Source organism: Cuculus canorus, chromosome 5 (assembly GCF_017976375.1).
Source record: "Cuculus canorus isolate bCucCan1 chromosome 5, bCucCan1.pri, whole genome shotgun sequence".
In the NCBI taxonomy this organism is placed as follows: Eukaryota; Metazoa; Chordata; class Aves; order Cuculiformes; family Cuculidae; genus Cuculus; species Cuculus canorus.
In genome coordinates, this window is record NC_071405.1 from 61,441,109 (window position 1) to 61,461,379 (window position 20,271).

Genomic DNA, 20,271 nt, shown 5'->3' on the forward strand with positions numbered 1-20,271 from the left:
AGCTTCCACACCCCAAAACACAGACTATATGACTAGCACAAGGTTAAGACCACCTTCATAAACTGGAGTTTATCTTGGTCATATCTTCAAAGCTTTATATAAAAGGCACAAAATGACACAAAGTAGTGGTTTATATTTATGTACTTAAACAATCGAATACTTTGAAAATATATTGTTTAAAGGTACATTCTCGAATGCTTAACTGAGCAAAAGCTGAATATCTAAAACCATACATACGAGACATTACAGTAAAATTAATTACATAGAAATATCCAGCACATGAACAAAAAAGCCAAATGCTACTGTGGTTGATGCATGGCTTTCTGCAGCCTTCCTCCATGAACGCTCAACATGCCAGTTGCAATATATTTTTTTAAAATGTTCATATTTGTGCTTCCCCACAAATAGTTACAGGAAACCTCTAAGAAATTGTTTGCAGTTCTCTTCATCAAGGATTTTATTGACTGCAAAGATTTTCAGCACGTTTATCAAATCTACACCTCATCGTTATAAATCTAATTTAATCTAGTAGATTTAAACCATGCTATTTAATATGGTGTAGTATAATGAATAGCAGGTTATCAAACTGGTGTTCAGTCAATCTGCTGTTTCCTAAAGGGCTCACGGAAATAGGTCATTTCCAGGCAGAAAAACACAATTAAAAATATATTCAAGGATAAAGGCTACCTTATTATTTACCATGCAATATTTGGCTACATCTAACTGAACTATCGTCCTTATAAAGTCTGCATGTGCGCTGGCATATAAAGGTAAGACTAAAAAAAATGCATGGCATCCACTTTTTTTTTTTCCTCACCAGCTTTTTTCAGCTTGCATTTTTTTTTCCTTTTTTTGCGTGTGCATCTTACAATGCACAGCTCTTTATATTCAAGGATTAATTACTGTTATTTCATAGGCATACTTCTTACAAGGGTATACTCTAGGGAGTCCTTACAGGCTACACATTTTCTGTCTAGTAACATGGAAGACCCTGCTCTTCTCTTTATTAATAACTCAGTTAAATGAAATTTTGCTTCAGAATTAATTTCTTAGCTGTGAAGCTAGGAAAACCTAACCTCTTCTTTAGCTTGGCTTATAATCAAAGTATTTTTTTGGTTAACAGCCATTCACTAAAGCCTTCAAAGCACTGTGATCCTACCAAAATGGACACAGAGCAGAGAAGGAAAACTAACAGACTCGAAGACCATGAAATAATTTTTGACACATTAGATGATAGTTTAGGAGGCTAGACCTAAAGTCATAGCTGAAATGTGAAGTGAAGCCAAAAGAGAAAAGACATTCCAGTTTGGAAATATTTCAAAGTTATGTTTTGGGTCCCAGGTCAATACTGAAGTATGTTTTAAAGAATCCCTACATATTGCAGCAATTTTGTTCATCATCTGTAACTGCCAATAATAGAAGCTACTACAAGACCTACATTTTAATTTTCCTCTACCAAGAGGCCAATTATCATCAAGTACAATGGCACCAAACAAGCAAAAACCCCAAAATAATACAGTTCATTAAAGCATATGCATCCCCCAAAGCAAAATTCTAATTGATACTGTAAATAAGTTAATTATAACCCAAAGTACTGACTAAAGAATTAAATGAGAACTTTCAGAAAAGTTATTTTTTATACTACGCATTATTGGTCACCATTCAATTTAAGATAAATAGGAGGCATTTAGTAGTACAGCACTCAAATGCTATAACATGCATATCTTTCAACTTTCAAAGACAATTGATACTGTCTAGTAGATTTTACTGATATATCCTTTTTTTCCTAAAAAAATTAAAAATGATGGGGCTTCTCTCCCTCCTCCACTAAGATGCAACTGCAAGTTCTTTTCCTCCTTCACCACGCAAGAAATTTAGCCACTATTTTCAACACTTCCAATATATAGAATAAAATACAAGACTTTAGGTTTTTCAGAGGTTGAACGATGGCATCAAGAAATAATTAGAGACGTGTACACTCCAAGAGCTGAAAAAGAACACCTCCACACCCACATTTTATGAACTTAGTTGGCCTTTTGAAGGGTTATTAATCATCCCCCTACACAGGGCCAACTGAACTCATGACTCAGGTCCCCTCATTTAAGCTCTACAGCCAAAGAATGCATACTAACACCTACTTTGCACAATCTTTTTTCCCCCCTTTTTCCTTCTCGTTCCAATTCCTTTATGTCACGGTTTCATGACAGACTGGGATTGTCATACTTCGTCTAAACATGTTGGAGTCTTTCCACTGCCACCCGTTCATTTACAGAATTCAGAGTCACAGAATTGGAACAGAGCTCTAAAGGACATCTAGTCAAACCCCTGCTCAAAGCAGGGCAAACACTAACATTCAGTGAAGTTGCTTAGTGGCAAAACATAGTAAAGCTAAGTGCATAACTTCATTTTCCCATAGTGATTTTAATTTTTTCCCCCTTTAACCTGACTGGGATTTCCTCTATTGTGCCTTGCTACCTTTGTCTCTAGTTTTCTACTCTACACATCTAAGAATTTAGTTCTGCCTTCTCTGCAACCATGCAACATTTAGAGAACGCAAGGCTGCAGTTAGATCCCGCCAGCCTTGTCTTCTTTTTTGATCTTTTCTAAACAAAACCAGTTTCCTCAGTCTTTCCTCCTGTCATATCTACAGCTTCCTAAACACCTTGGTTGACTTGAGCTAGACTCTACAGTTTAACAGTACACTAGGAAGCTGAATACAGGTTTCCAGTTGCAGTCTTATATGTCCAGCAGAAGAGATCTGCAGGCTACGCTCCTGCTAAAGGAACTTAACATGCAGTATATGTCTTCACTCCTGCAAGGGTAGTCCACTGACCCCTGTCCAGCTTGTCTTTCCCATGAGGCTGCTCCCAATTCAAATAGTTGCCCCCTAGCCTGAGCAGTGGATTGTTCCAGCCTAGGTGCTGAGCTTTGCTTTTCTCTTGGCTAAACTTCTTGAAGTTCCTGTCATCTCATTTTCCTATCCAGAGGCATCTTATTGAAAGCCCCATCTTCGTCTCTACTTATCGACTACTACCCTCCAATCTGGTATCAGCTGCAATCCCGAGGGAAGCACTGCACATCCTGTTGTCCTGGTCATAGACAAGGACATGAATTAGGATCAGCCTCTGCACCACGTCACTGACAGCCGGCCGGCTAGACTCCAAACCACTGAGCAAACGCAGAATCACACCTTTAAGCTCTGTGGTCCTCCCAGATCTTCCCCTCACCTTGCAGTCCACCTCTTCAATCCAAATTACCCCATCTGCCTGCAAGGATGGAAAGGCAGAGCACTGAAAATTGTGCTACACGTCTACATGACTAGATTCCCATATGATAACTGAGTGATAGGATTTATAAATTCAATTACAAGTATCAATACACTGATTTACTGTCATAAAGCAACACAGTGAGCTTCACATCTTTCGAAGTCAGTTTTATGTAATACATAATTTTTACCCACACCAATACTCTATTTCAGATTTAGTTAACTATTGAAGGCACAGGGCTTAACACTTAAAATCAGACAAATTATAGTTTAAATGTACCGGTGTGTTTCTCAAGGGCTTGAAACTACATTGAAATTTATTATTTAAGATACAAATAGAATAGCCTTGAACTTGATCTACAGTAGTGGCAGTAATAGCTCCATAGCTTTCTCAGTTTCCTTAAGCCTTTACCCTATGTGAAATGAAATTCTTGCAAAGCTTGCTGAAAGTCTTAAACATATTAAACTCTTGTAATAGTAGCTAGAGATGAATAATTAGCCATATTCTCCTCAAAACACAATAGTTTGTCTTTTTAAAATAGAAGTATAATATAAAATTATTCTATAAAAATTATAATAAAAATGCAGTTGCATTTGTTAAATTATTAATAATCACAGACAAACTAAAAAAAGTGGGACTGTGTTCTCAGTGCTGCATTTGTGAAGTGAAGCAGTATCACTGCACACATTCAGCTTTGGCAACTCAGAAAGTAAATTCCGGGTATTTTTACCACAGTCTATGCTTCTTTGTTGTATATCTCTATACTTGAGACATAACGCTCAACTGTTCAAATTTTCTCCCCCATTTTTTTAGATTCTAGCAGTCTAAAAACAGCCTTTCCGAAAGACAGCACCATAAAGTAACTTGTCACTACTTCCTTCACCTCCTATTAGTAATACCGTATATTTTCATCGCAGATTAGGAAAAACTTCTGGTAAATCAAAATACAGATATTAAGTTTACGTGACAAAAACGTTACTGCACAACATAGTCTGAAATTTCATTTTCCATGTGAAATCAAAATAATACGAGTACTTAAATCGTAAAATCCATAATTTAGAGGTATTGACTTACTAGTTTTAAACATTAAGAAAGAAATAGCTACATTTTTAACATAATATTCAGAAATTGTATTATGACAGCTGACCAAGAAAACAAGGGTCAAATCTTCCTAAAGAAAATAATCTTCCTGAAAAGAAGCAGGTTTTGTCACTAAACTCAAGCTTCAACAGCTTTGTCCAGTGATTTAAAGTGATTTACATTACCAAAACAACCGCTCAAAAGTATTCATTTTTCTGAAGAAATTCCACAAAACCAATATGGGAGTCTTAACTAAGATTTCCTTAAAGAATTAAAATACTATGCAATTATAAGCTTTTATTATGTTAATAACCATCTATTAAACACAAAAGTGACTTACTAAAAGACACCCTATTTGACTGAGAACTTTATCACTTACTGAAGACAAAGTACATGGAAGTCTGTCTTCATGGACTGTGGCATACTATGCAGTCTGTCCAGTTGGTCAATGGGCTGTCAAGAGGGCATAAGTCCCAGTCTACCTTCAATTTAAACATATAACCTTTAAGTCCGTTCATCAGCTGATGCAAATCAATACAAATCCTTTAATGATGATCCATACTAAGGACTTAAGATCAGATGTTTTACAGATTTGTAACCAAGAGGTCAACAACAAAGTTCTGCCAAAGTAAGAAGAGAAGCAACTTCAGTATCACCAGCAGTTCCAGATGGTAGTTTCATATGTTTATTATGAGTCCTGGAAAATACTGTAATAGGACACTTAGTAAACAATTTTAAGCATTACAAGCAGAGAACATCGGTAAGAATCTATTTCTAGAGTTTTTTAATGGCTAAATGCCACTTAAAGAGTTGAAACAGGACTTATTTCAGAAAATAGCTACTTCATACAAAAGATAGAGAACGGTTGTTTCTAATAAACACATTTTAGATTGTTCCTCTTCATACCTCAACCTTCTCTATTTAGATGGTCTGTTTTGTTTTTTTTTCCCCCACTTTCAGCCAGGATATACACTTTTGAAGTTCTGTCAAGAATTAGCCAAAATGTATCTTATATCTTCTTGAAACATATCATCTTCTATACTCTCAGCATAAGAACCTTTTAAGTTCTTTCTGAATATGGAGAATTTAAAATTTATTTACTTACACACAGCCCCTCCCCCCCATTTAAAGAATTTTTTAGGACTGCTTAGCCTCAATCAACAGCTTCTTTTCTCTGTCCAACTTCATTAAGACCACTCTCATCTAGCTACCCCCCCTTTGTATTAACTAATATTCTTATAAAATATCTTCCTCTCAAGCAGAGACAATTTTACAGACTCAAAAATGATTTTTTTCTAGCTTGGAAGCCAACTATTCTGCTGAATCTTTTCTGGACAAGACATTATTTGTACCACAGCAATGAATCAATACAGCTCCACTCAAAAAGTTCAAATTTAGAAGCAAACTCAGAAACACTAAACCAAATAAATGAAACAAAAGGTTTATAAAGACTGTGCTATCACAAATTTTAAAAAGAAGCACACTCAACATTTCAACAAAATATAATCTTATCTGACAGGGAAAATGAAAGGGAAATTAAAAAAACTGAGAAAACATTAAATGACCATCATCTGACAAACAAAATAAATAGGTCATCATTACAACAAGGTTAAAATTCAATTCACAAGAGTAATATTATTTTATTAATTTATGCTTTTTATTATAACATATTGTATGGTTCTACATTTTATATTATATAATTCAATTAAAAATATTAGATAGTTACAAAGCAATTAAGATACCCATGTATGCATTCAGTAGTACTGTACTATAGGTGTACGTCCATCTTGTTGAAGATAAAAGTAAACCTAGAAGTAATACATAATAACATAACAAGAATGAACAAAGTTTTTGCAGGGAAAATTTGAAATGAGAAAATAAAAATAGTAATTTTTAATCTAGAAAAACAGCACTAAATGCTGGGAAGGGTGAAAGCAGGGGATGAGTATAATGTAAGTCCTAACTCCAAGTATGGAATGAAGATAATGAATAAGGAATAACTATTCACTTCTTCCTCACAAATTCTCACAGTAACTACAAGGCTTTAAGTTAATCAAAAAAGAATATGCACGCGATTCAAAATTAAACCATATAACTATTGTCATAAAATATAGAAAAACTGTATGAGTTTAAACATGAAGAGACAAGCTTGCAAAAAAGAATCCTCGGAAAAAAAATAAGTATAAAGATCCAGTATCAGGTTCAGTAAAGCTAAGATTCAAGGAGGAGCTAGAAAATGTATGAGTGAGTACACTGATATTGTGCTAGCCTTTCATTGTCTTTGCTCTTCAAGTACTTTCTATCAGCCAGTATCAAAGAAAATGGGGCTAGATGGATCCTTCTGAGTATTGCTGTTACAGACTAACCAGTCACAAACTAACTCTTCCTTACAGGCAAGCACGAAGCTATTCAATTAAAACCCAAATAAATAAAATCCCAAACTATCGAATTCTATGTTTTTTGGCAAGTTACCAAACGTTTAGCTGACAACGAGGTGAAAGAAAAAAAATATTGAGAGAATTATTTCTCAGCTGCCTTCTCTGAAATCCTTAAAAGGATTTGAAATGGCTAAAAGCAAGGTGCTGAGCAGTGAAAAGAACACTGTAAAAGTCTAAAGCATACTGGTATAAGCAAGTGAAAGTCTCTCTCATTTTGAATCAAAGGTTATTTACTTTACTGGGCTCCGCTATGCACAGTTGCAGGAAGTGGGGCATGGAAATTCAGGACTGCAGCCCATACATCACTGTTTCTCAATGCTTAACTGAACTGCACGTTTCTATTATGTCCCACTACTGTACACAGAGTTCAGCCTTGTAACACTTCCCTTTGCTATCAGAGACCAACGACAATGGCATAACAACCTTCTTATGTCAAGATAAAAGCAAAACACGACAAGAAGCTTTCGCACAATCTGTGTTCCCTTAATGGCTCTCTTCCGCAACTGAGGGAACTGGGATTGTTTAGTCTGGAGAAAAGGATGCTGAGGGGAGACCTTACAGCTCTCTACAACTACCTGAAAGGAGTAGCGAGGTGGGTGTTGGTCTTTTCTCCCAGGTAACGAGTCAGAGGATGACAGGAGATGGCCTCAAGTTGTGCCAGGGGAGGTTTAGATTGGATACTAGGAAAAATTTCTTCACTGAAAGGTTTGTCAAGCATTGGAACAGGCTTCCCCAGGGAAGTGGATGAATTGCCATCCCTGGAGACAGTAAAAACTCATATGGATGTGGTACTTGGGGACATGGTTTAGTGGGGAACTTGGCATTGGTAGGCTAATGGTTGGACTCTGTGATCTTACAGGTCTTCTCCAACCTAAATGATTCTATGATTTCACGGCCAGCTGTTCCCAGCCATCAAGAGATAACTATCTCAGAGACTCCAGATCTTAAGCTGATGCTTCAGAGAAAAACAGTTAAAACCCACTGTCCTATACACATGGCCTAAAGCTAATATTTTTTTTTGTCAGCTGTATAAATTGAGGAACACTTCAACCATACAGTGTCAAACTGCACCCTGCTTCGGTAATAAACAGCTGCTTTGATTTGCTCAGCCTGGAAAAACTGACTACACTGTATTAAGAGCTATTTCATTGTGGTTTACAATTCACAGTTGGTTCTCTGATGCTAAGAAATACTTTTGTACAAAATGTTCTAACCAATCAACCAAGTAAATGTTTTGTTTCCTTCAGATAAGCACATAATTTGAGGAGATAGGGATAATTCAAAGCAAGTTAAACACAGTATATCTATAACCGGTTTCTGCCTCTGCCCACTACCATCCACGAAGGCGGTGCTGTGCTCTTCCTTACATTTTCCTTCTAGAAAAGCCAGAAACAGTAGTTATAAAGGACTTTTTCATTTCAAAGGAATTCTATTTTACATGATAGAACCTTGTTGAATAGATAAATTTAAATTTCAGAAGAGAACTGAAATGTAAAAAGTGTTTGAAATGTAAAATGCAAAAAACTGGGTACTTAAAGTTCTCTAAATATTTAAGTTCAGTTTTCCTTTTCATATTAAAAAAACCCACACAGGGCTTGCTTCACACCATAAAGATTCACTTTCACAACTTTGAAGAATTTACAATAACAGCAAATTACCAATAGCCACTGTAATTCCTGCAGGCCTGATCCTGTCTCCCACAGAAACTAAGTTATAAAATAAGTTGGATATTTCCGAGTCCCAAGCCTTTGTGAAAAATGAAATAGAAAAAAAGTAGTAATAAAACCATTTACATTATTTAAGATACTCCAGAGTGAAATTTAAGAGGAAATACAACCACAGAAATCTCCTAGAAACACAAGTTTAAAAAATTTACCAGGATTCCTGAATTTAATTACATAAATCCACATTAATAGTAGCAGTTAGGCACAGCACCTTAAAGAAGACAAAAAAAAGGGAGTGTGTACACTCCACCCTACAAACTAGTTCTCGCGATGAGAAACATTTCGTTGTTTCACAGGTGTCCATTTCCATTATCTTTTCCATCTAGTACTTACTCCTCTTTATTGACCTGTTGCAAACACTACTACTTCAGTTTATGTTCACTCAGAAGAGCATTCTGCTGCTAGTTAAGATCCTTTATTGAAACTAAAGTCACTTTGCTTCACCCCTGAAATAATTAAATAAGAGATCAAGAAACAAGACCCCTTGCTTTAAGGGGTTCATTTCCTCCCTTCCATCTTTTCATATGACCAGTTGAGAAATCAAAACATTTAATATTAAAATTATGCATTAAAAACCACTGCAGCGTTTCCGACTTCTGCCCTGCCTAATACTTTTCCTGTCATCGGCTTTTCAAGAAGCAGCAACTTTTCTTTCAGAATTCAGTCTCTGTTGATGAAACGTTAAATAGGACATTAGAATATCTGGAAATCACTGGGATATGGTAATCGGTCCCTATAATCTGGCCAGCCTAACTACTGTAACAGTTGCTTATAACATTCACTGGCAAAATCTCTCACAGCACTGATGAGACAGAACCAGTGAACCCTCCCATTCTTCTCCCAAGCCAGAGAACAGTGAAATACTTCGCTCTTACCTGAACCAGAATCTCAAACCCACAAGATTACCTATGAATCTAAAAGAGTTTTTTGCCAGGTTTTTGCCAGAGGGCTACATACAAGCAGTAAGTTGCTGAATCAGTTGCTTAAATAGTTCTTAATTGAACATATCTGCATCCCAGTTCCAAGCTTCCACAGACCTACTGTATCGCAGCTGTGAAAAATATGCTATTCGAAACCAAAAGAAACTTCTTGAAACATTATACTGCATAGGAAGAAGTATTCAAGCACTTAATACTCTGGCAATGCTAAAAGTGGAGGGATGTGTCCCTATTAACATGTCAGGACAGAAACTGATGGCAATGAGGCCATCAATAGGCTCTTCAGAAGTCAATTTAGCCTTGTCAGAGATTTACTGAATGTGGTATAATTGCAAGAAGAACTTGCAACACAAGAACTTTAATGTGATCCAGAATAGCTATAGAAACTACAACATCAGGGAGAGAAAGTGATTTGGATTGAAAGGATGCAAGGAGTAAAATTACAGGGGAAATGGGTAGAGCAGCCCTATCCCATTCAAAGGGCTTTATCTTGCTGTCTCACCATCCCCTACTCAAACTCGACATCATGAAGCGTAACATCAAGCACAATACTGGTGAACAGACTAGTTAAAAAAGCTTCCTAATAGTTTACAAATGCTTAAAGATTACTAGTCAATACCACAGGAATAGTAAGGCATCTTGGTTTCAATTACGTTCTAAAGGGATGTCTGATTCAGTTGTTTTTTTTATGTGCTGAATTAGGTCAAATCATTTCCAGAACAACAGGTACTGAATATGAACAGCAAGGTTGTAAGAAAATAACTAGGGTCAGATTATTTTAAAGCAAACAATTACATGACATCAATTTCTCTTAAGGAGATCTGAAATGCATCATCAGCCAAGTGATGTCGCACAGCTACATCGCCCACACATCGTGCATTTAAAGGGTGATCTGAAAAAGGGGAGGAAAATTTTCCACCCTTCTGTGTTTGTCAAATAATCTATACATAAGATTTATTACTTTCATTTTAAACAGGCCTTGCAGAAAGGTCAACTGTGCAGCAATAAAAGACCTTCAAGCTACATAGCTTTCTTTCCTACTCATGGACTACACACACATTAGCATCATACTTGCATAAATCCCCAGGAAAAGGGATGCTATTTGATGCAATATTTCTGCTAAAGAAAGGAGCATTACAACATGGCAGGAAAAATAATGCCATATGCTCTCCCCAACTCACCTGACGTTGCCACACAAACAACACTTTTCCTGAGAAAGATGAGGATTACAGTTACTACAGTTACTCTTGCAATAAATATAATATTATTCCAATAAATAGGAAAAGGAAGATTTGAGACCATCTACAATGTCGATATTTACCAAGTCTTCAATCAGTGACAAAAAAACAAATAGTCTGAGGCAATAAATCATACATTTCACATAAATCTGGTAGGGATAAATGCCTATAAGACAGATATCTTTACAATGGCATACAAACAGCCATCTTTGAGAGGCTTGGAAGACCAAACTGGAACACTTATCTGGGTTGTGAGCTGCCATTCAGTGGCTGAGAACACTGAGCAGCTTACTAACATCTCCATTATGTAATGGGTTGTTGTGCTCCTTAGCTTCTCCTCAGCCCATATCTTAGTATACATGACTCAGAGAAGGCTATGCAAACTACACTCTAGTCTTTGCATAAAAAGCACACTTCAACTAAGCATTAAAGTAACAGCAACAGCTATTGCTTAGGAAAACCCTTGCAATTCCCTTGTGAATTTCACTTTGTTCCCATTCTGATTATTTACACGCAATATTATTTACACACTTTTAACAAATGCACAACTTGTTTATGAAGAACTCACTTGATCTCACAATAAAGCTTTGCACAAATACATGGAATCAGTTTGCACCATCAAGATTTGTACCTGCACCAAACAAGAGCCACACGGCAAAGACAGCACAGACTATGGCTTGAAGCTTGGTAGCCCTACAACTTAAATCAGGTACTCCTGCCAGCTACCTCCTGCCACTGCCTTGGTTTTCACTATGTCCCACACTGTGGGTTTCACAGTCACAAAAAGAACCAGACTGCAAAGCCAGCAAGCTGAAAAAGAATACAGGAAAAGAAAAATATTTTTCAGTTGAATCATTTCCTGACCTGGGTCAGTATACAACTGCACAAACTGCAGTGCCATCTGAGAAGGAGAGAATGGCAGCTCCCTAAACTGCCACCCAAAATGTTAAGAGTGAAGACCTTCTGCTGATGGACTTGCTTTGCAGACTCCTTTCAGACCTGTGGCTTTTGGTTTTTTTTTGTTGTTGGTTTTTTTTTTTTTTTTTTTTTTTACTGTTATTTTACTGTGTGCATTGTTTTGGTGTTTTTTAGAAGGGGGAGACAGCAATAGTGGTGGTCTAATTCCTTGTATTCTACAACCTGGAGTGTGTCAATCCCCCTTTACAATGCATAAGAGCTGACTAAATACCAATTGAACCCTAGTTTGCTGGGCAGTATTTTGTGACCTATGCTACAGGGGAAAGGAGACTAGATAGATTAAATACTGGTTTCTTCTACATTTTCTAAATTCTGGTTCCAGCTATGGCCTTCCTGTTGATTTAATGTTTTTTCAAACTATTTCAATAAAGTGAAGTAAAAACAACCAAAATGCTGCAGCTTAAGAAAGAAGCCATGAAATTGTCAAAATTTAAACCACAGTCATGTATTTAACAGGAAAGAAACAGATCCTACTGACTAGTTTAAAACTGTTTCTTGATCCGTGTTTCCAATTATACTTTTCACGCTAAAATATATTACTTGAAATATATCTTACAGCATTTAATTAAATATTTCACCCAATAACTTTATCTGAAGTTACGACAGCTTAATATATGACATTAAAGAGGGACTATTTCTTTCATCAAATAGTGAAGTTTGGAGCTATCGCCAAGCACATTTCCTAAAAGAATTCAACTTCTTTACTTTTATAAATGCGATTGCTAAATAACCGTTACTGCCTTAGTACCCTATCTACTTTCAATTCACCCACCAATATAACAGCAATGTGTTATTACTAGAATAAGTATTATATGATTTTTGTTCAAGTGTGACATCTAATCTTATCTTTTACTGCTAGACCATCTAGAAACTACTCTCCTTTACAAAATTACAAATAATATAGCAGTAAAGTACAGCTTCCCATGGCTGCACTGCAGTTAGGACCAACTAGAACATTAAAAAGATAATTAAAGCCTTATAACCATCACAGCACTAGGCACTGCTGGATATATTACTAAACTCACCCAAATCATTACAGCTAAAAAAAGTGTAAATAGTTACCAACGCCGTGGCAAGTTCTCTAGGTCATTGCTAGGGATATTCCTGTTCAGATAAGAATAGGGAAATATGGCTTTATAAGCCCCTTAAGATACTGTGTTTCACATATGCAGAAAGAGGATCCACTAGATGTATTTGATTACAAATCAAAGCAAGAAAAAAAGAAAGCATCTTAATTTGGTTTTCCAGATTAAAACACAATGATCCAACCCCATTCATACTTGGCCCCCAAATTCTAAAACACAACATGCAAGTACAATAAGCCTTTAAGAAATTCTATGTAAGAATCTGTCACCTATCGCAGATCAATTATTTTAACATTATCTAACCAGGCTATTGATTTCAACAGTTTGTTTATAGAACAAGTCAATTTCCACAATGCTGAAAATAAAACAAACTTAAGAAAAAGACCTGCCTTATGTTCAGATTTTCTCAGATACATCCTCCTCTCTTTCCATCTGGAAGCCTTCCCTAAACATAAGCTGAAGACTTTGAATACCTGCATGAGGTTTCCCACACAATTTGTTACTCAGTTGAGACTAGGAGGCTGAACAACATATCAGGATCCCATAGTACAGTGTGTGCACCAATTGTGCACTTGCAGTTTGCCTAACACACTTCAGGACTTAAAAAGTGTGTGCTTTCATACATACTGTTCTGGAAATCCCATGTAGAAACCCAGGAATAGTGCTTAAGATTGCCTGGATTCCTCATCAAAACCACAGAAATCTCACTCAAACATTCCTTCACTGAGAAAGATAAAAAAGCTATTAGAGTTGCATATACTTCTCTCAATGGAGCAAATAAACAGGATTCAAAAGCCTGGAGCTTGGGACGACATCAGCTAGTTCAAGTACCTGGAGCAGGAACAAACTGATACTTGGCTGAGTTACTTTTCCCTCCCTGCTTTGAGCCGTTGGATGAACCATCTAAACATCTACTTAAAGTTCCTGGAATTCCTTAGCCTTCTATGTATGCAGCGCAGATCAATTTTTATTCTGAAAGATACTCAGGAAGGGTCAAAGAATCATGGAATAGTTTGGGTTGGAAAGGACCTTAAAGATCATCCAGTTCCAACCCCCCTGCCATGGGCAGGGACACCTCCCACTGGATCAGGCTGCCCAAGGCCCCATCCAACCTGGCCTTGAACACCTCCAGGGATGGGGCAGCCACAGCTTCCCTGCGCAACCTGTGCCAGTGCCTCACCACCCGCATAGTGAAGAAATTCCTCCTTATGTCTAGTCTAAATCTGCCCCTCCCCAGTTTACACCCACTACCCTTAGTCCTATCATCACACGCCTTTGTAAAAAGTCCCTCCCCAGCTTTCTTGTAGGCCACCTTCAGGTACTGGAAGGTCACTTATAAGGTCTCCTCAGAGCTTTCTCTTCTCCAGGTTGAACAAACCAAACTTTCTCAGCCCGTCCTCGTATGGGAGGTGCTCCAGCCCTCTGATCATCCTTGTAGCACTCTTCTGGACCCTTTCCAACAACTCCATATCCTTCTTATCCTGTGGACTCCAGAACTGGACACAATAGTCCAGATAAGGTCTCATCGTATCTTGACAGACTAGAAAATGCATAGTATTACAAGTAGGGTTTTGCAGGGGAGTGGCTCTTCTATTTAGAAAATCTTCCATGAACAAATAATAAATCCTAATGCACAGTATTACAGATATTTACATATTAATGGTTGATTTTTAAATCAGGATTTCATACCATGCCTACCACCACTGTCCTCAGATTAATATTGCTCAATACAGTATACTATCAGTTAGCTTTAACTGGAATCCTAGCCTTTTACTAATTCATTCCACAATCCTACGAAGATCAGTCTTAAGCCTAATTTTAGAAATTATACAGCAAATTCATACTGGATTCTTAGTATGTTAATGTTGTGCAGTATGCTTTGTTCAGTTTTAACACCACCACACAAATTGCAGTTGTATAACTACAGAATGCAGCAAGTTCTCCTGCCATTGTTACTTAACCAATTTGTATTTGTCCGTCTATAAAGAATACTTAACAAAAAGGATTTAATGACACAAGAAACAGCTACATCTTGAAGGCTAACTTAAATGAATAAGATGTCAAAGTCTCCTAGAACAATGATTACAAATGTCCTATCTAAAAAATATCCCACCTACGTATGTGATTATCCACATTAACACTTCTGTGGAACACTAACAACCAAGCTCAAACACAATCCAACAGCAGGTCAGGCACAAAAGACACCTAATCAACTGTGTAATAACTTTAATGGCATGCTGAACTGTCTGCAGACATTGTATATCAGATATAATATAAAACTTCATTGAACTGGATATGGTAGTATCCACCTAATTTTACAGGTGAGCTGTACTATCAGCAGGATACACTGGCTGCAGATAGAACTATAGCTCTACTGATCTCCTCTCTTCTCTGGGATACACTTCCTGACAACTCATCAACCTCCTTGGACAGCGCATCTCAAGCAACTAATAGACTGAGCCTTGAAGAAAACTGTATTGGTAACATCATTAAATTGTTTAGAAGTTATCAAGTGTGCATCAAGCACTTACTGGCATAACGCAAAAGACAAAGGGAAAAACAACAAAGTCCTTTTAGAACATCATCTGCATTTCAGAGCAACAAAACAACCCCAAAGGTGTACTCAGGAAAAAGGATAAGAGACACTATATCACTCAGCATTTGCTTTCAAAGTACACCCAGTTTTTTTAGAGATGTCTGTAAGAATAACCTTTTATTGCTCAAATATTACAACCCCTTCCAGTTTCTAGATCACATCAACACAGGGTTTACGTGTATTGACATACATTGGTTTAGTAAATCAATCTCCTCTTACCTGCCTCAGTCTCCTTGTCCAATTCATAGAATAATAGAATCATTTGAGTTGCTCAAAGCCCCATCCAACCTGGTCTTGAACACTTAAGGGATGGGACTTCCACAACCTCTCCAGGCACCCTGTTCCAGTGCCTCACCACCCTCAAAGTAAAAAATGTCTTCCTCATATCTCATCTAAATCTACCCTCTTTCCACTTAAAACCACTAACCCCTGTCCTATCACTACAGTCCCTGTTAAAAAGCCTCTCCTCAGCTTTTCTATAGGCCCCCTTTAAGAACTGGAAGGCTATAAGGTCTTCCTAGAGCCTTCTCTTCTCTAGGCTAAACAAGCCCAACTCTCTCAGCCTGTCCTCGTGTGGGAGGTGCTCAGCCCCCTTGATCATCTTCAAGGCCCTCCTCTGGACTTGTTCCAACAGGTATCTTTCCTGTGTTGAGAGTTCCAGACTCTGGGTTTCTGGGCGGCAAGCACACATCGCTTGCTGACGCTGAGCTTCTCATCCGCCAGCACTCCCAGCACTCCTAAATTCATCTCTTCAGGGCTACTCTCAATCCATTCTCCACCCAGCCTGTATTAGTGCTTAGGATTGCCCCAATCCATGAACAGGACCTTGCACTTGGCTTTGTTGAACTCCATGGGGTTTGCACAGGATTACCTCTCAAGCCTGTCCAGGTGCCTCTGGATGGCACCCCTTCCCTCCAGCAAGTCAACTGTACCATGCAGCTGGAGATACTTTGTGTTTCTCTTCAAGTGTTCTCCTACTGATGTGTTCCTCCTTTAGGCTCTGGGCATCTATTGCTAGCACTGACATCAAACTGGTAGGAGTGGGATGGATTGAGGTTCCCCTCCCCCAGCAACTTTAGTTCAAAGCCCTCTTTATAAGCTTGGCAAGCCTTGGAGAAAGAGTGGTCTTCCCCTTCTCTGACAGATGTTTACCAGGTTTCTCAAAGCGAGTCCCACTGTCTAAGCAGCTGAACCCCTGGTCAAGGCTTGACTTGCCAGGCTTGACTGACTCTCTCAAACCCCATCCCTTTGACCAGGATGACTGATGAAAAAAACTACGCGGACTCCAGAATCCCTTTTCACTGCTCCCAGGGCTCTGTAATCCCTCTTGATACCCCTCAGACTGCTCCTGGCTGTATCATTGGTGCCAACATGGAACCACAGCAGTGTATAGTAGTCAGTGGGTTATACAAGGCTTTGCAACCTCTTGGTGACATCCCTGCTAGGCAGCACACGTCTCTGGAGAGTGAATCAGGTCAGCAAATGAGTAACTCTGTACCTCTCAGAAGAGAGTGTCCTACTGCTATCACCCAATAGCCTTTTCTTTGTTGTGGTTGTTATCCAGGGAGCGGACTGGGTTGCCTTACTTGGCTCCAAATGTTTCTGTGGATGTGACGGGTGTTTCATCTTCCATCTGCAGAGCGTTGAACCAGTTCTGCAAAGGCACCTCAGGCTTCAGGGGAAGCCTCTTCCTCCCGCTGGTCTTTGCCCTTGCAAGCTTCCATCCTCCTTCATCATTCTGCATGTGTCAGTGGGGGACTTTTTGACTGTCTGAGTGGGGATTCATTCTGGCCAGCACCAAAGGGAATGAAAGCTAATCCATTACTTTTATTGTTTGTCCTTTTCATACGGTATTATAGCAATATTGAAAATCCCGCAGACGCTCATAATATTTGAAATATACAGGAACAGCATCTAGACACTTTGCTTCATCGCATTTTGGACATTCCACAGCCACCATAATTCCCAGTGAATTATCTTCTCTGTGGCACATTTTAATTTACACCTGCCAGTCCCTTAATCCAGACTCAACTTCAATAAAGTAACTATGACTAGCACTAGCTAAAATACCAAATCTATGAAAATGTACCCCAGAGGTGCTAAGCCTCACTCTCCTGTGGATGGTGATACTGCACTTAAAGATCTGTCCCCACAGTGGATGTGAACAGCTGAACAGCTGCACCCTTCTCATGATGGAGTCCGCACACCATACTGTGCACAGCTTGCACAGTACAGCATCACTTGTCCCCTGAGACTCCCTGTTGTCTGTACCTCAAAGACCCTCCTTGCATTTGCTTTAAAAGAAAAAAGAAACAAAGCATTAGCCAACGTTTTGGGTAATAAGGAAATAGCATTCCTTGTGGAAAGGTAATATTGCAAACAGTAGGTTCTTCTAAGGTATCTTTTAGTACTCACTATCTGTGAGATAAAACTGATTTCTGCAAGTTGTAGCCACAGTGCCAAAGAATAAAGCTGAAAAGTTAAGACAAGAATTCTTAGTTTTATATTAGGAATATTAAAATTGGGCTGTCTACTCCTTTTCCTTGCAGTACTACCCCTTATGCAAGATTACTTGTATAGTTACTTAGCAACTTGGTGATAACTGCCTTTGTTTCAAGAATATTGATAACTAGATTCTGAAACTACTGGTTTGGTAAAAATAACATCTTCCAATAAACGACATGTCAGAATTTCCTAGAATAGGAATGACTTGACTATGTACATTCTGAGTCAGACTGCTTTGACAGATAAAAGCACATAGTCAGGACACAGCTTGACAAAGTTGCATGTGCATATATTATATTAAGTTTCAAGAATTTACTGAATATCAGTTCCATCCAGTTCTTGAGACATTTCTATTATGCTCAAAATGAAATAAAATCCACCCTTTAAAGAACACTCATATCTTAAGAAAAATAATTTTAAAATCAGCCCTCAAATTGATGCATTCCTGTTACGATTTAAGAGAAATTGTCTTCTTAGGCAGGATCTCAAGGCCCAAAGAATCTGTATTTCTCTTATTTTGAATACTTACTGTCACGCTAACATGTTACACTATCAGAGATAAAGCATTTTATGTGAAAGAAAAAATTATGTCACAATATTACTCATTTTTTATCCACGTTCTCTTGCAAGAAATGCCGTGAGACAACACACAGAGGAACTAGATCTAAAGCCCATTTCAACAGATAAGAGGATTCATATGTTGGGAGATCAATTTGTATTCCTCTCTCCTGTGTCGTTCACTGAAGCTTCAACACACGGAAAATGTAGTATACTATCTTTTTATACAGGTACATGATAATATTTGCGGGGAATACTGAATAGAAAGAGGAGAAGAACTGTAAATTCTCTTTCTGTTGAAATTAATGTGGAAAAGAGAATGAAGGATGAACAATCATCAAGCCAAAAAGTTCTCCCAGAATGAAGGAGCAATATGCTTTAACAGGTGAAAAGGAAGCCAAATTACAACTAGCTAAAGCAGAGGTTTACAGCTGAATCCTGAACACTTAAGGGAATGCAATAGTCCATCCCCTGAAATATGTCCTAATGCCACTCATTCGCAGGCAAAAATATGGTGCTACAAGGCTGCTCTAACACTTACTGTTTCTTTGCTATTCTGTGCGCTTCTTAATTTTCCAAAGGGTTTTAAAACCAGGCTCTGTGGCCAAAAAAATCTCAAATCTTTTTTCAGGAACAACTTCTCTGCCTTTCTGCTGTGTGACCCATTGTACAGAGCTGACCAGCAAGTGCTTTAATCAAATATACAAATCAGCCTTTTGATTTCCCAATAGACACTCATTAACAGAAACAGCAAATATCCTATTTGGTTGAAAGCAAAGAGAAGGAGAAATAGGAATTCTGCACTCCAAATGATTCCTCCCGAGCAGGGAATGAAGCCAAGTGATAGGATATCAATTTTTTACAGAAATGGCATAGCAGAAGCTTGTGCTTACAGCTGTAGCAGGATTCTAGAAACAAAGGGAAAGAGAAAAAACAAAGCAAAGCAAAATATGGTCAAACAGAGCAGATGATTTACTGAAAATTAAAAGAGGTTGATTGCAAGATGGGAAAGTCAGAGAGAAGACTGTTTAAAGAGAGCAAGAAGGTAAAAGGGGAACAGACAATCACACCAGGTTAAGACAGAATCAGCAACATTACTGGTCTGAGCTACGAATGAAAAAGGTTGGCATAAGCAATGGTTGACAGAGGAAGAAAAATGTTTTATTTGGTATTTTTGAAAAAAAAAAAAGGTAGATTCTTGTGTAGAACTGGACAGCTGGAAATTGAGTTAAGCACAAGTACTGGCAAGATGACAATAGCTTGTTACTACTATATATTCATATTCAGGAAGGAAGTGCGCAAAATTAAAATGAGAATTAACTTTAAGTGAAGGAAATATGTTTCGCGACAGAAATTCCTCCAAGAAGGTGTTGCGCTCTAAGAGAACCACAGAGACAATTAACTGACAGAAAACAGTTGAGATAGAAAAAGGCATTATAAATGGCTGCAGAAAGAATCCAATTAACTAACTATGCATAAAGAAAAAGGAGTATTTTAAAAGTAGAAGTAATAAATAGAAAACTTGCTCAAGTTTTCCACAAGTAAAACTAAAAGAAGCTATTCACAATAGGCTGGTTGGTTTGAAAATGGAAGCTACTTACACAAAAAAAGGCCTTTCAAGGTATTTTAGATACACAAAAATGGGAACGACATAATGAAACCAAGTTGATTCCCCTAAATCATGTAGGTTTATTAAAAAAAAAAAAAACGAGAAAAGAGCAAACAGAAACGATGAATGTTTGAAAGTAAACAGAGGTAAGAACAGTCTTTATGAAATCCATTAAGAAAGCAACTACGACTGTACTGCAACAGTTTGAAACCACAAGTGATGGGTGATAGGCTTAGAATAGGAAAAGTAGAGCTGT

The 20,271-nt window shown here is 37.8% G+C and overlaps 1 protein-coding gene across 8 annotated transcripts in view; it reads right to left on the minus strand.

The window, feature by feature from the left end:
* STXBP6 (syntaxin binding protein 6) overlaps window positions 1-20,271 on the minus strand; it is a 110,547-nt gene that overhangs the window by 37,374 nt on the left and 52,902 nt on the right. The window contains exon 1 of one of the 8 annotated variants that reach the window (XM_054068709.1): window positions 13,137-13,159. The exons of 6 other annotated variants lie outside the window; for them this stretch is intronic. Coding sequence is in view for 1 of the 2 variants with exons in the window: in XM_054068706.1 (XP_053924681.1) it covers window positions 4,726-4,741 (16 nt within the window). In the remaining variant the exon portion in view is untranslated. Of the gene's footprint in view, window positions 1-4,725; window positions 4,819-13,136; window positions 13,160-20,271 lie in introns of those variants that run through there. One more of the 8 variants, XM_054068706.1, reaches the window with a different exon arrangement.